The sequence below is a fragment of the Solanum tuberosum genome, unplaced genomic scaffold (genome assembly GCF_000226075.1).
Source record: "Solanum tuberosum cultivar DM 1-3 516 R44 unplaced genomic scaffold, SolTub_3.0 scf00222, whole genome shotgun sequence".
Classification (NCBI taxonomy): domain Eukaryota; kingdom Viridiplantae; phylum Streptophyta; class Magnoliopsida; order Solanales; family Solanaceae; genus Solanum; species Solanum tuberosum.
Window position 1 is genome coordinate 767738 of NW_006239147.1, and position 16902 is coordinate 784639.

General features: G+C 30.1%; 3 protein-coding genes across 3 annotated transcripts; all 3 read left to right on the top strand.

Annotated features, from left to right (window-relative positions):
- Window positions 1-3438: 3438 nt before the first annotated feature.
- On the top strand, window positions 3439-5839 carry LOC102577484 (60S ribosomal protein L15). Its single transcript, XM_006356459.2, has 4 exons — window positions 3439-3543; window positions 4174-4340; window positions 4818-5015; window positions 5399-5839. Exons 1-4 carry the CDS (start codon window positions 3540-3542, stop codon window positions 5642-5644), a joined length of 615 nt encoding a protein of 204 aa, XP_006356521.1. The 5' UTR covers window positions 3439-3539; the 3' UTR covers window positions 5645-5839.
- A 625-nt stretch (window positions 5840-6464) lies between these two features.
- LOC102604100 (beta-fructofuranosidase, insoluble isoenzyme CWINV3-like) lies at window positions 6465-9766 on the top strand. The gene is made up of 8 exons (XM_006356461.2): window positions 6465-6602; window positions 6766-6774; window positions 6994-7167; window positions 7257-7936; window positions 8061-8219; window positions 8351-8595; window positions 8696-8786; window positions 9430-9766. Exons 1-8 carry the CDS (start codon window positions 6491-6493, stop codon window positions 9607-9609), a joined length of 1650 nt encoding a protein of 549 aa, XP_006356523.1. The 5' UTR covers window positions 6465-6490; the 3' UTR covers window positions 9610-9766.
- Window positions 9767-10927: 1161 nt separating this feature from the next.
- Window positions 10928-14151, top strand: LOC102603762 (beta-fructofuranosidase, insoluble isoenzyme CWINV3-like). The gene is made up of 8 exons (XM_006356460.2): window positions 10928-11050; window positions 11207-11215; window positions 11836-12009; window positions 12244-12923; window positions 13021-13179; window positions 13279-13523; window positions 13671-13761; window positions 13882-14151. The coding sequence occupies exons 1-8, from the start codon at window positions 10993-10995 to the stop codon at window positions 14059-14061; spliced, it is 1596 nt and encodes a 531-aa protein (XP_006356522.1). The 5' UTR covers window positions 10928-10992; the 3' UTR covers window positions 14062-14151.
- The last annotated feature ends 2751 nt before the right edge of the window (window positions 14152-16902 follow it).

The window sequence follows — 16902 nt, forward strand, 5'->3', positions numbered from 1 at the left end:
TTAAAAATCAACTATCTTGTGTAGGTTCATTATAGTCAAAAGAATAAAAAAAAAATTGTTTCTTTAATTAAAACAATCGAAAAACCTAAAATACCCTTGAAGTATTAGAAATGGTACAAAACTACCCTCCATCCACTTATTGGCTCCAAAATACCCTTGTCATTCACCTTTGGGTTCAAAATTGACCACTTATTTAACGGTTTTAAATTTAAACTATTTAAATATTTTTTTAAATACCTGACGCTCAACTATTTGTTATAATTAACTTATTAATATAATTTATAAACCAACCCACTACCCACCCATTACTAATTAAATCCCACCCAATTAATAAACCCGCCCCATTACTAATGCAACAACAGAAAAGCTACTGCCAGTGAGTGTTTCTAAAAATTTGAGGAGAAAATCTCTATAGAAGTACAATATCATACATTCAAGTCCTCAATCAAAACATATTATAATTCAAGTGTCTAAATAAAAATTACCGATAAACTTAAAAGTCTGACTATGTTCATCTTAATTATTCCTTCATCTCAATTATGTGATGTTACTTAATAGATAACTTTTTTAAAAAATAATATATTAAAGTTTTAATATTTAAAACAAATATTAAATATTTATAAAATTATATAAAAAAAAGTGCATGAATTAATTCGAGATGTACTACTTCTTTACCTTTAATCATAAATTTTGATTTCAAGCTTGAAAGAGAATCCTATTGAAAGTGTCCTCCTAAATAAGCGGCTCAACCTAAATTTAATTGGGGCTTCAATTCGGACTCGAATAATTTTGAATGTCATTTTCAGGAATCTGTAATTTCGTCGTGTTTTAGTAGAGTGTTTAGGGAGATTTTGATATTATAAGTCTATTATTTTAGGCTAACATTATCTCAAAAGTAAAGTTTAAACACTTAAAAGGCTGATAATTGTCACAGACCTATAAACACATCGAGGAGCTCATTTAGAAATACAGTATATAATACTTTTATATTTTTTATCCTTCCCTCAATTTTGAACTATATAAATAACGGAAAAGGGTCAAAAATACCCTTGAACTATATGAAAAGGTCTAAAAATACTCTTCATCCATCTTTTGGTCTAAATATACTCTTCTGCTCATCTTTTTGGTCTAAAAATACCCTTCCATTCACCTTTTAGCTCACTTATACTCTTGAAACTAACAACTCTATCTTTATTTTGTTTTTTTTTAAAAAAAACTATTTATTATGTGTCATTCTCCTCATTGGATGAAACAAAATCTCCATCTCAACTAGATTTTCCCCCATAATTTATCCAAGCGAAAAAGAATATACTTCTTCAAGACCTCAATTTTATTTTTATTTTTTTATAAAAAAAAATTAATAGTTTTTTATATTTGTTGTAGCTTTTTTTATCCGACTCCTCTCAATTTTTTTCTTTATTTTTTCCAAGTTATTACTTGGATTGAAGACACATGGCATACGGAAAAATTAACAGCTAAGATTTAATCAATTACATTAAACTTTTAAATACGATATAAATAATTAATATATCATAAACAAATTAATAATATTATCTTATCCATAATATATTATATTTTTTCTCTCTTTTCCTATTTTTATTTTTCCAACAGGCTACCTACAACATCTATATTTTTTTTCTTCTTTTCAATGAGTTGTTACAGAGATTATTAGTCAAAAAAAATTAAATGATTATTTAAAAAAAAAAAAAAAAGAAAGATAGACTTTGTTTAGGATTTATTATAATATGATATGTCCCTGTAATTGCGGCATGACTAATATTTTTAAAATATTTTAATTATCAAATAATTTTTTTTAAAAAAAATCTATAGAAAATAGAAATTACTAGATTTAAAAAAAATAAAAATTTGGATCTTGAAAAGATATATTGTTTTGATTTGGATAAATTATGTTGAAAAAATTAATAGAGGTGGATTTTTATTTCATTCAATAAGAAAATGACACATAATAAGTATAAGTATTTAAAAAAAAGAAAGAGGATTGTTAGTTGCGAGGGTATAAGTGAGCCAAAAAGGTGGATGGAAGGGTAATTTTAGACCAAAAAGATGAGTAGAAGGGTATTTTTAGACCAAAAGATGGATGAAGGGTATTTTTAGACCTTTTCCTGTAGTTCAGGGGTATTTTTGGCCCTTTTCCGTATAAATAATAATCAATGCAAAATATAACTGAGAGTTGAAAAGATAAAGTAGATGTGAAGCTTGATAATTAAATGAAATGATAATTTCATTTTAAAGATTATCTCGACTATTTTCATTCTTTTGTATTGTTACCTTTTCAAATAATAATTATAATAGAATTCCCTATGTACGTTGTTAGTAATTTATTTGAATTTATTGACATAATTATTGAAATTTTTACTTATACTTAGTTTCTTAGTTATAAAATTTAAAATATATGAGATATACACTTTATAAATCCATGAAACTTATATTTCGTGTTTCAAAATTTACGCTTCACCTCATACGACATAAAACGTCTCATTTTATGCCCCTTTTTTAAATGAATAATAAAAACTAGCTTCATACTTGTAGAATCTACACACTTTGCATTTAACTTGTAGCAATGCAATTTTTAGACCAGAGATTTGAAGTTCAACTCTGTTTAGTGTATAATATTTTTGTTCACCTACTAATTATTTACTACAAAGTGATTGAAGTTTTAATATTTTTTAAAAGTTAGTTACGTTTTAAATGATACCTCTAAATTTACTATTGATGCAATTTTCGTCAATTTAAATTCAGGAATGACCTTCCAAAAGAATGATTTTGAACCCCGCTTAATATTTTTGAAAAATAGTATCCGCTTTAAAAAAATAGCTAGGCAAAATTTTTATTATCCATCGAGCATAAGTTACGAACATAAACCAATCATAGAAATTCAAGATATTTTAATATAATGAACTTGTTTAATAGCACAAGTTTTGATTTATGCTTGATGGAAAATAAATTATTTTCCAACACAGTAAGCTTGCTTAATTTACCACAAGTTTTAACACATAGAAAAAATCTAAAACTTATGTCATTCTTGATGAGTGACAGAAGTTCTTCCTATGTATTTTTTTGTTGTTGCAAAATAAGGTTATTTTTTAAAAGATTTTATTAAATGGGACAAAAATATTAAGACCCGACACTTTTGGAATTTAGGCCCATTAATAGCAAAACTATGATTTTTGTTGGTTAAATGATTAATTCTTTTTATTTTCACGATATATGAACCTTTTAAATCAAAGTAAAACGAGCATCATGATAAAATGTTATATTAGAGTCTAATATATATATTTTTTGATTTCACAAGTTATATGTGAATAATTTTTAAAATTAGAGATAAAATTTAAATAGTAAGCTAAAAAGGGGTTATTTGTGCAAACCATCCTAGTAGAATTGCTAGTAAATTCTGATTATCATCAATGGGCCTATGGGCCGAAAAACTATTCCGGAGGGTAACGACACTCCTTTTATAATGTGTCACTCAAAACCCTAGAGACGCCGAACACAACAGAGGTAGAAGAACAGCAGACGCAATGGGTACGTTCGTCTATCAAATCTCTCTCTGTATTATACTCTTTGCTATTCATGTCGAAAATTTAGTTGAAAATGAACAATCTACAGGTTTTGTTTTAGTTTTTTTTTGTGATTAGGAACAGGTTCGTACTTCTAATTATCTGTTTATCTTAGATAATCGAACATTTTGTTCTAATGATTCTGTTAAACCACTAAATTTTCACTATAATTTGTTGCACTGAACAAAAGACAGATCTAGTAATTGAATCAGACAGATATACACACAATATGTCTGCTATAATCTGGCTATGGTGGGAGAACTAGCTCTGGACGTGGTTGTTTCTGTATAGGGTGATTGACAACTCTTCATAAGAAAACGACATCTTATTCTAATAGGCTATGAGTGGTGTTTCAATTATATAGTTTGATTTTACGGAATATGCTGCATTTTCCGCTACATAGTTGCCCTTTGATTAAAATTAAATGGTAATTTTATCCCAAATGCACGCATGAGATGAAAATGTGGATATTTTGCCCTAAAAGCTGGATAGGGTAAAGTTTAAATGAGACTTAAAGTTGTTTTGGGAAGTGGTATTTATGAATATCGGTGTTGCTGGAATAGTGGCTGGTGTTTGACGTTTGGTGGAAATGCAGGTGCTTACACTTATGTGTCGGAGCTATGGAGGAAGAAGCAGTCAGATGTTATGAGGTTCTTGCAAAGGGTGAGGTGCTGGGAGTACCGTCAACTCCCTTCTATCGTCCGTGTCACCAGGCCTACCCGTCCTGACAAGGCACGCCGCTTGGGATACAAGGCCAAGCAGGTACATTTTTGTTGTGTCTAGTAATATACTCCAAATGTACTTAATGGTAGGATTACAGACATTTTATCTTTTTTTTGCAAGATTTGTTCATAAAATGAGTAGTGAGTTTGGATATCTAGTGGAAATGAAGTTTGATTTGTGTTCTGTTTTTTTTTTGTGTTCATTAGCTGCCTATGGTTCAAGTCTACTGATATTTGTTCTCACTGTTGGGTCTTATTATTTCTGGATTATGTTGGAAACATACATCTGTGATTGCCGAGCTGCTTGTGAAGGCTGTATGACCTTTTGTTCATCGTTGGTTTATTTCTGTACAGTGTCTAGATGCGAAATATAGAAACACATGCATAATCCTCTATTTCTTATACCCTTTAGAGGAACGGTAATAATGCTAAAATCTTTTCTTCATCATGCTAAATGCTACCTTTTCCCATAGTATGGACTACTTCAGGATTGTGATTAAGATCATTATTTTTGCAGGGGTATGTGGTCTATCGTGTTCGTGTGAAACGTGGTGGAAGGAAGAGGCCTGTTTCCAAGGGTATTGTGTATGGTAAGCCCACCAACCAGGGAGTCACGCAATTGAAGTTCCAGCGCAGCAAGCGATCTGTTGCTGAGGAGCGTGCTGGAAGAAAGTTGGGTGGTCTTAGAGTTCTGAACTCTTACTGGATTAATGAGGTATCTGTTTTGACCTTTTTACCTATTTCTTGTACTTCGTAGTGCATTTTTTATGTGCTCACATGCTAGAGTGCAAAGTTAATTGCATTCGTAATTGAGACAAAGAAACGTGCTTTGTTTTCGATAATGAACAAATTCAACCACCTTGCAAGCTTTATTGTGATTTAGCTGATTAGTTCCACAAGTTTAGAAGTTTGTGTATCAAGAAATGTAGTCCTAATATGGCTTGCAAGTTGGTTGAATTTCTTTTCTGAGTATGCGAACACCACCTTGCAATTGGTTCTATCTCACTGACTGGGACTTGTAATTTTTTCTATTGTTTAGACTTTGTTTACACATGCTTAATAATGGTAATACATTATTCTTAACCTTATCTAATGCAGGATTCTACCTACAAGTACTTTGAGGTAATATTGGTTGACCAGGCCCATGCTGCTATTCGCAATGATCCAAGGATCAACTGGATCTGCAACCCAGTGCATAAGCACAGAGAATTGCGTGGTCTCACTTCAGCTGGTAAGAAATACAGAGGACTCCGAGGAAGAGGACATCTCCACCACAAGGCTCGCCCCTCAAGAAGGGCAACCTGGAAAAGGAACCAGACTCTGTCTCTTCGCCGTTACCGTTGATCTGCTTGACCTTTTTGAGAGACTGTCGCTTGCTTAATTTTTTGCATTATCTGGTTTTAGCCCTTTTATCTTGAAACATTCAGCTGTTTACAGTTTTGAAAAACTAGTTTTGAATTGAAGTATCCATGTTCTTGCTGAACGAGTCTCCTGAACTCAAAACAATAGATTCTAGTAAAATTTTGTGTTGGAAGTATATATTTTCTTGCAGCGATTGAGTTTCCTTGAAACTCAAATAATAGATTCTAGTAGATTGTGTTGAAGTATCCATTTTCATGCAGAGATGTGGTTGCATTCGAACTCAAGCAATAGATGTTAGATGTACATAAACTGGGAACCAAGGTTCAATATATTGATATGAGTTGTCCGTTAATATAAAAAATTTATAAAGGTCAAAAATGTTTTTGAACTTTGTTAAATTGAACAAAACCGTCCTCAGGTAATAATTTTTCGCCCCCTAACAATTTGCTACATATACTTGTGAAATAAATTAAGAATCAAAATCCTGTGCTATGAAATTAACATTTTTATCCCAGGTAATATGGGAATTGATTTTAAAAAAAAGAATAATTAGGAATGTTAATGATTTTTACCCGTTGAATATATATAAACAAGTTGGAGTATGTTATTTTGCCCCGTGAATATAATATTTTGACGTGTACACGATAAACGGAAGTCTTAATATATTATTATGACCCGTGAATATAATATTTTGACTTGTACAAGATAAAGGGAAGACTTTGCCGTCTTGGTTTGGTTGGAACATATTATATGGGATTAATTGGAATATATTATGACTTGTAAATAAAATATTTTGACCTGTACAAGATATATATCTTCTTTAGTTGTATGCAATATTTATACAAAAGACATACATATACAAAAGAAAAAGAAAGTCTCCTCATGGCTCAACCTTACAGAACTGCTTATCATTTCCAACCTCCCAAGAATTGGATGAATGGTACATTCTTAACACACTCATTATTTTTCAGAAATATGTTTAATTTTGTATAATCTAGTCTAAATTAATTCTTCCTTTTTTTTTTATTGATTTATGTTCGATCGATGGCTTGTGTCGTAATGCTGTTGAACTGGGAATACATGACATGTCGTTGAATTCACAGATCCTAATGGTAAGTTTTCCAGTCTAATCGTCAATCTTATATTCAGAGAACTTACAGTTTTATTACATAGCAATATTGTGTTAAGTAATAGTACTAGCAAATTGTTAAAGTTGTTTTACCAATTCTATCCTCCAATGATGTTGTGTCTCTGTTGAAAATCTTACGAAAAATACCTTCTTCACAAACACTTGTCTATGCTCACTTTGACAAACTTCATTAAATTTGCAGGACCAATGATCTACAAGGGAATTTACCATTTATTTTACCAGTACAATCCTGAAAGTGCAGAATGGGGAAACATAGCATGGGGTCATTCTACTTCAACTGATCTTGTCAACTGGACTATTCATCCTCCTGCTCTTTTGCCTTCAGATACGTATGACATTAACGGTTGCTGGTCAGGTTGTTACGATTTTGTGAAAATATTTCGTTAAGTTATAACCTTATTCAGGAGATCGACATCAAGTATAAATAAATACATTTCTTCACAGGTTCCGCAACAATTCTCCAAGATGGCACACCAGCTATACTCTATACCGGAGGCGATTCACAAAATGTTCAACTTCAAAATCTAGCTGTGCCGAAAGATCCATCCGACCCTTACCTTGTCGAATGGGTTAAATCTCCTCATAATCCAATCATGACACCAAATGAAGAGGAGAAAGAATCGTTTAGGGACCCAACCACCGCGTGGTTAGGGCCTGATGGGATTTGGAGAGTTGTTATAGGAAATGAAAGAAAAAACAGAGGAACTTCTGTTTTATACAAAAGCAAAGATTTTGTTCACTGGACAGAAGCAGAGCGGCCTCTGCATTCGTCCAGTGAAACTACAATGTGGGAATGCCCTGATTTATTCCCTGTCTTAATTGACGGGGAAAATGCACTTGACATTTCGGAGATTTTTTCAGGAATAAAACATGTGCTTAAAAATAGCGTGGCTCGTTCTTTTGTTGATTATTATACTGTTGGAGTGTATGACCATCACAACGATGTGTATACACCAGATGAGGGATCGGTAGACAATGAATCAGGATTACGATTGGATTATGGAAGGTATTATGCTTCCAAGTCTTTTTTTGATAGTGAGAAGAAGAGAAGGATCTTTATTGCTTGGGTTAATGAGTCTACAAGTAGGGAAATCGATTTAATTAAAGGATGGTCTGGTCTTCAGGTAATAATTCAGTTTACATGACCATTCATTTTTATCTGTCCATTATTCAGAAACAAATTTAATTTTAAACTTCTCATTTTCCGTAACAATTAAAACTAAGTTAATTCTCATTGTACTATTACAGTCATTTCCTAGGAAAATTTGGCTGGATAAAGGTGGAAAGCAATTGATTCAATGGCCTGTCGAAGAAATCGAAACCCTAAGGACAAACAAAGTTGATTTACAAAATATAACACTCGAAGCTGGTTCAAAACGTGAAATTTCTGGTGTCACTGCTGCACAGGTATACTTCTTTCAATGATTTTTCAACAATAAACCGCAAACTTATTTATTAATTCAATCTGTTTGAATTCATTCAGATTCAACCCAAACCCGCTAATTTGACACTCATACGACTATTTATTATTGTTTCAGGCGGATGTAGAAATCTCCTTCTCAATCCCAATCGCGGTGCTTGAGCAGGCAGAGGTGTTGGAATCAAGTTGGACAAATCCACAAGAGATGGCTAAAAAAAGTGGTTCATCAGCGAACACTGGTGTAGGACCTTTTGGGTTGCTAGTTTTAGCCTCAAATAACATTGAAGAATATACAGCAATATTCTTTAGAATTTTCAAAAAGAATGACAAGTTTGTTGTGTTAATGGGCTGTGACCAAAAAAGGTACAAAAATCACCCTAGATTTGGTTTTATTTTGATAACCAATTAATTTTTTTTTCTACTTGTAGATTTAGAAATTCATTATAATTTTTTTGAAATGCAGGTCATCTGTGGGTCTTGAATATGATAAAACCAATTATGGAGCCTTTTTGGATATTGATCCTCTTACAGAAAAATTATCACTAAGAACTTTGGTAAGTTTCACTACCAAATTATACAAATCTCCTAATTTTTAAGTTATGCAGCATATTCAAGTTCAAAATATGAAGTATATAAATTGTTGAGAGCAAGGCATGGATCTAGATCATGCGATTGTTCTATATGGTGATCTCTATCATTGTACAATACTTGACTTAATCATCTTATGATAATAACTAACATAACAGTCAACTGAAAAATGTTAGCTAGCTAAACTAGCGTACAATGACTTTCTCTGACAGTAAAGTAGTACACAAGAGTGGCGACTCACAAGGGGAGTCATGTAGCCAAACTAATTACTATGATTGGGCCGTTTGGTGGGTCAAAGTAGTCTAGCAATGGTGAAAAGACGATATCATGTCAACCTTATTGTGAATTAGAGCATATATCATTTTATCTTATTTCACTATATTTTATCATAAAATTAATGAAGATAATAAAATTGTAGCGTAGAAAATAACACACAATTTTCCTACGGGATCCAAAACGATCTATTCATTAGTGACAAGAAGGGGTTGCTCAGATGGTAAACATCCTCTACCTCCAATCCTAAGATACTATATGTTTTAGTCACCAAGAAAGCAAAAAAAAAAGATCTATTCATTAGTATGACATTTTATTATTATTTTTTACGTACAGATTGATCATTCGATAGTAGAAAGCTTTGGTGGAGGTGGAAAAGCTTGCATCACAACAAGAGCTTATCCTACTTTGGCCATCAATGATAATGCCCATATTTTTGTTTTCAACAATGGATCCCAACATGTTGACATCTCTACTTTGAGTGCTTGGAGTCTAAACCAGGCTCACATCAACTGAATCATTAATTAAAAATGTAATTTTTAAAATTTTCAACCACCAAAACATTTGGAGGTACAAATAAAAGTGTTTGCCATGTTGTTCATTTTATAGTTTGTTTGAATCGTTTACTGCTCTTGCATTTATGAAACTACAAGTACATACTTCCCCTTTTTTACTTTTCATTCTTATGCAATAATCTAATTTTTATAGATATGTACGCAATACTTTAAATCTTGTAATTTTAAATTTATCACTTAAAATGTTGAAGACATTCTTTTTGAAACATTATAAAAAAGAAGAGTATAATACTTAAATTGAGATGAAAGAGTTGTGTGATATTTTTGTTTGTCATTATTTCACTTTCTAATATCTATTATTTTACAATATATAAGGACAATGCAAAGAGTTTTGTAGTCCTTAATTACACTGTAACTATCTGGTTAGCTTGCAAGCAAAAGGGTTTTTTCTTCCAAATATATCCTTGTATTTGCTTTTTATTACTTCATATATTAAAGTATATTTCAAGCCCTTTTTGGTATTACATAAGCCCTTTTTATGTCTTATTTTTGCCCCTACTTTGTTTCTTTTTTATTTAAGTTACTACATATATTCAAGTTGGTAAATATAATAAACTTTGATTCTTTTAAAAATTCTTGTAAAGTTGTGAACAATGATGATGTCATCTAATAGAAATAACTATGCAAAAAGATAATTATCTAAAATGGAGATATATAATAACAAATTTAAAGAATTCATTTGGTACTGAGAGAGTACTCCGTCGATCATATTTTCTTAGTAATTCTAAAATTATCATTAGGTTTCTCTCGATTTTATTTTAAATAATTTTTTCATTTTGAAAATATAAATTTAGGTTTAATGATTTAAAGCAATTATACAATAGAAAATAATTTTCAAAATTGATCCTTAAAAAAAGGGGAAGAAATAAAATTATTAGTTACGTTGATACATTGAGACATGATTTAATTATTTAAATTTAGTTTATCCTAACTTGTTTGAGGCTGCTACATAATTATAATGTTATTATAAAGTAAATTTTAGAAAATGTTAAGGAAAATAGTTTTAAACAAACAATTTGGAATATAATATTTTGACTTAATATGTACAAGATGTATGAAAGTCTTCCCTTGCTTGCCGTCTTGGTTTGGTGGTAATATATTTCTATTTGGGATTAGTTAGAATGTATTATTTCGTATTAATTGGAATATATTATTTTGACTTGTAAATATAATATTTTGACTTGTACAAGAGACAGTATGATATATAGTCGATATATAACTTCTTTAATTGTATGAAATATTTGAACTAAGAAAAAGAAAGTAAAGTTATTATTTTTGTCAATAATTGATTCAATAATATTGTAAATCAATATCTTGTCTCCTCATGGCTCAACCTTATAGAACTGCTTATCATTTTCAACCTCTCAAGAATTGGATGAATGGTATATTCTTAATGAGTCTTTTCTTTTTATATCTATGATTAATTTTGTATAATTTAATCTAAACTTTTTTATTGATTTATGTTCGATCGATGAATCGTGTCATTGACTTATAATGTTGGTGAACTTCATATGCATGACATGCCGTTGGATTCACAGATCCTAATGGTAAGTTTTCCTGTTTAGAGAATTTACATTATCTTATACATTTTCTACCTTTATTTAGTAAAAAATATTAGTAAATATTAAGTAGTAATACTACTAGCAAATTGTTTAAAATTGTTTTGCCTATTCAATCCTCCATTTAGTTCCAACAGTAGTATATATTTATTCGAGCTTAAGGAAATGAATGGTTATAAACTTTTGATCGCCATTTTTTTAATGAGCAAATCTTGAAGATCAGAAGATAAAAGTGTTGTTCATGAGGGCAACACTTATTAAACTTGAAGTTGCACATAACTTAAGCGGGATAAAAAATTCATTACCATCAATTTTTAAGGACATTCTTGTAAATTATCCTTAACACTGAAACACATGTGGGTCAAATCGTTCACAAATACCAATCGAAAAGTACTTAGGAAAAAGTTTTATTTATATAAATAGTCAGACGAATCCATTGTTTTTTTCTAATTGATATACATAAATTATACACTGATTATATCCCATTATACAACCTGACTATTTTTAATTCAAGTGGTGGGCGACTATTCAGATTAATTCATTTTCTTAAAAATAGTTACATACTTTAAGACTATGCTTGACCTTCACAAACTTAATTCAATTTGCAGGACCAATGATCTATAAGGGAATTTACCATTTATTTTATCAGTACAACCCTGAAAGTGCAAAATGGGCAAATATTGCATGGGGTCATTCTACTTCAACTGATCTTGTCAACTGGACTATTCATCCTCCAGCTCTTTTGCCTTCTGATCCATTTGACTTCAATGGTTGTTGGTCAGGTTGTTGAAATTTGTGAAAATATTATGTTAAATTTTTTATCTTATTTAGAAAATTCACATTAAGTTGACATAGGCCTACCTATCAAGCATTATATTTATATGCACGAGTTCAATTGAATTCAGAACCTTCTACGTAGAACTTAAATTTGAATCCGAGGAAATTATACGTTCAAATGTTAAAAATCTTTTAAGACTGAACCTACAAAATTTAAATTTTGAATCTGCTTTTCATAGGTTCCACAACAATTCTCCAAGATGGCACACCAGCTATACTCTATACTGGATGTGTGTCACAAAAGGTTAACCTTCAAAATCTAGCCGTGCCCAAAGATCCATCGGACCCTTGCCTTGTCGAATGGATTAAATCGCCTCATAATCCAATCATGACACCAAATGAAGATGAAAAAATTTGGTTTAGAGACCCAACCACAGCGTGGTTAGGGACCGATAGAATTTGGAGAGTCATTATAGGAAACAAAAGAGAAAACAGAGGAACTGCTCTTTTATACAAAAGTGAAGATTTTATTCATTGGACTGAAGCAGAGCGACCTCTGCATTCGTCCAATGAAACTACAATGTGGGAATGTCCTGATTTTTTTCCTGTCTCAATTGATGGGGAAAATGGACTTGACACTTCAGAGATATTTCCAGGAATTAAACATGTGCTTAAAATTAGCGCGATGAGTTCTTCTGTTGATTATTATACTATTGGAACGTATGACCATCACAACGATGTATACATACCTGATGAGGGATCTGTGGATAATGAATCAGGATTAAGATTAGATTATGGAAAGTATTATGCTTCCAAATCTTTTTTTGACAGTGAGAAGAAGAGGAGAATCTCCATTGCTTGGGTTAATGAGTCTACAAGTAAGGAAATCAATTTAATTAGAGGATGGTCTGGTCTTCAGGTAATTAAATCTCCCAGTTTACGTGACGAATTTTCTGTCCGTTAATTCATTTAAAAAAAAATATTAATCATAAACTTTTTCTTTCATTATATTACAGTGTTTTCCTCGGAAAATTTGGCTGGATAGAGGTGGAAAGCAATTGATTCAATGGCCTGTCGAAGAAATAGAAATGCTAAGGACAAACAAAGTTGATTTACAAAATATAACACTCGAAGCTGGTTCAAAACGTGAAATTTCTGGTGTCACTGCTGTTCAGGTATAATTCTTCCTATGAAAAATCTTGTCAATTTCTTTTGTTGATATTATTCGTCTAAATTCAAAACAACTTGCTAATTTGACACTCATTATACGACAGGCTGATGTAGAAATCTCCTTCTCAATTCCAATCGCGGTGCTTGAGCAGGCAGAGGTGTTGGAATCAAGTTGGACAAATCCACAAGAGATAGCTAACAAAAGTGGTTCAACAGCCAACACTGGTGTAGGACCTTTTGGGTTGCTAGTTTTAGCCTCAAATAACATTGAAGAATATACAGCAATATTCTTTACAATTTTCAAAAAGAATGACAAGTTTGTTGTGTTAATGGGCTGTGACCAAAAAAGGTACAAAAATCACCTTAGCTTGGTTTTACATTTTAAAAAAAAGAAGTTGATGTTTTTCAAGAGGTTTTATATGCTTTATTTTGATAACAAATTAATTATTTTTCTACTCAGAGATTTATAAATTCATTATAAAATTTTGAAATGCAGGTCTTCTGTGGGTCTTGAATATGATAAAACCAATTATGGAGCCTTTTTGGATATTGATCCTCTTACAGAAAAGTTATCACTGAGAACTTTGGTAAGTTCCACAATTAAATTAATTATACGAATCACCTGAGAGCTCTTGGCGAGCCGTCTAATAAAAAGGATCTATTCATTAGTACTTCTAAAAAATAACAATGTTTGTTTCCATTTGCAGATTGATCATTCGATAGTAGAAAGCTTTGGCGGAGGTGGAAAAACATGCATCACAACAAGAGCTTATCCTACTTTGGCCATCAATGATAATGCACATTTATTTGTTTTCAACAATGGATCCCAACATGTTGACATCTCCAATTTGAATGCTTGGAGTTTAAGCCAGGCTCACATCAACTAAATCATTAATCAATGGATGATCAATCACTTTAATTTCTTCTTAATCAATTTCAAATTAAAAAAAAAATGTAAGTTTTTAAATTCTCAGTCGGTATGAATAAAGAAAACAAAATTGTGTGCCTTTACCATTTTTAAAAGTTTGAAATCTAATAATTATATAAATAGTTACCTAATTAAACTGATGAAATATATATAATGAATCAATCAATGCATTTGGACTTCCAAATGTTGTACTAAATACTCCTGACTTGATCCTTCCTTATCCTAAGTATAGTGATTGATATATTAATTTATTGTAAATTATTGTTAATACTTAGTTTCCAATCAAGATATTTTATACGTTATTAACTTTTTGACCAGGGAAAAAAATGAGTTGAGGTTCTCAACGTATCTTCTTTTTTTCATATGTAGGATTTAAATCTGAGATTTCTAATTTAAGGATGAAGAAATCTCAATTGTCCTATCACGATCCATCTTAATAATTAAATGACTTAGTTGGTTCATGTTGGACTTTTAAATAAATGTTCGTGGAAAATTTTATTGTAAATATTAAATATTGACTTGCTTGTGTTGATGATGTACAAGCTGCCAAAAGTGCCTAAACATGAGTATATTATTGTGGTGAGTTGCTTCATTTTGATTAGTTAGCTACTCCTACTATTTAATGAGAAAATAACGTGTCCACAATCCTGATCTTTTAAAATTTGTCTCTTCGAAAAAGCCCAAGACCCTTGTGAATTATTGGTTAAAAACGAATATTATTTTGACGATAATTAATGCAATTATTATTTGGAAATTGAGTTGGAAATATGAAGTAGTACATAACATATATATATACTTGCTTTATTCTAGGGTGTCAAAAAGATGAATTGATTATAACGTTAAGCATGTCTCAATCAGAATTGAGAAGTTTAGTATTGTACTATACATATTCATCAATTTACAAAAGATAAGCTGACACATATATTATGAGTGATTTTATTAGTATAAAACAGGCAACTGACTTTATTATTTAACTAGTGTACTTGGCCGCATAAATAAGATATAATTAGAGTTTATATTAATTATCATCTTTTTTTCTATAAATTAAACTATATTTTTAAAATTAATTCACTTTACTTTCCCATGTTCTATTCATTATAATAAATAAAAACTTGATCCACATAACTATAAAATTGTATGTACACACTTTCTTGAGTAGCATATATGGATATGTTAACTCCTTTTTCTACATTTATTTTCAAAAATATCCAGACCTGAAATTCCGGTAAGTTAACCTTACAACAACAACAAAAAACAAACAAAAAAATAAAGTTAACTAATCAAGTAAAAAGTTTAAAGAATACTTAGTTATGAGTTAAAAGAAGAAAGAAAAAACTCGATATATCTGAACTTGCAAAAGTTAAATATTAAAAATAAATTTAATGGGAAAAAAGACTGTAATGTTAAGATTAGTGAATTTTTACTTTGAGATGTGATCATTTTTTCCTTTTTTTTTGTGATCCTTTTGTAAATTATAATTTTTAGAATGATTTCTCTACATTTTTGTGAACTTGAGTTGAGATATGATCTCTATTTTTTCTTTTTACATGGTTCGCTTCTTAAAAATATGTTTAGTATGATATCTCGACATTTATATCTCAACATGTTTAGTATGCTTCATAATATTCACATATTTCATCTTTTTGAATAAAATTCTTAAAAATACTAGTTGCAATAAAAAAAAGTGATAATTATATTAAACATATCAAATCATTATCAAACTATGCAAGAATGTCTAACATTAATATTCTCTAGAAACTATAAAGAGAAGCAAAGAAAAAAAAATCAAATCATTTTTTCTAAAAAAATAATAATCATGATTCGTGTAATCAAGAATTCAAAAAAATTATTAAAACATAATTACAATAGAAAAAAGTGATAGTTATATTATGCATGTCAAATCATTTTACCTCGTAAAATCAAACTATGCAAAAATATCTAATATTCTTCTTTATAGATCTCTCTCCTACAAAATCATATCAAAGAAGACAAAAAATTAACCAACCAAAGAGACAAAAGATGAAAAATAAGAAATTAGTTTTTCACATCAATGTTTTTTAGTTCCTACTTCTTCCTCTTCTTTGTTAACTTCATTACTATTTATTTTTTAGTTTTCATTTGTTCACCAACCTAAAGAATTGTCAATCAAGATCACTAATAAAAAAAAAAAATTGAAATTAGAAGACAAAAGAAGGTAAGGAAAAAAATACATTTAACAAATTAATTAAGAGGTTTTATGTAATTGAAGATGTATGGATTAAAGAAATGATTTTATAAAATACAAAAATTAAAAAAAATAAAAATAAAAAGTCAAAAAAAACCAAAAGAGAGAATTAACTACACAAAAAAGATTGAAAAAACTGATAGGTACAAATTTCCATTTTTTCTAGTTTTGCTTGGCTTATATACAAAAACATTAAAGAATATATTTCACATTTCAAATAAATATTACATTCAATATACAATAAATTCCTAAGAATGAAAAGTTACAGTAATTAAGAGGATTAAGAATATGACTGAATTTATTTGTAACGTAATTGGAGTAATTAATGAAAAGACAATCAAAATTAAAGTTATTTAGATAATTATTTTTACAATAAGTTCAATAAAAAGTAGGAAGAAAAAACAGAAACAAAAACAAAATATGTCAAAATAAAGAGAGACAACACCTCACCGTTTTAGTATCAATAATTATTATATTATATAGATAGATATATACTTTTAAGAATCACCAGTTTTTTACCAAAAAAAATCGACACATCGTTTTAGAAGAAGAAGTTAATAATATCTATAGAAAATA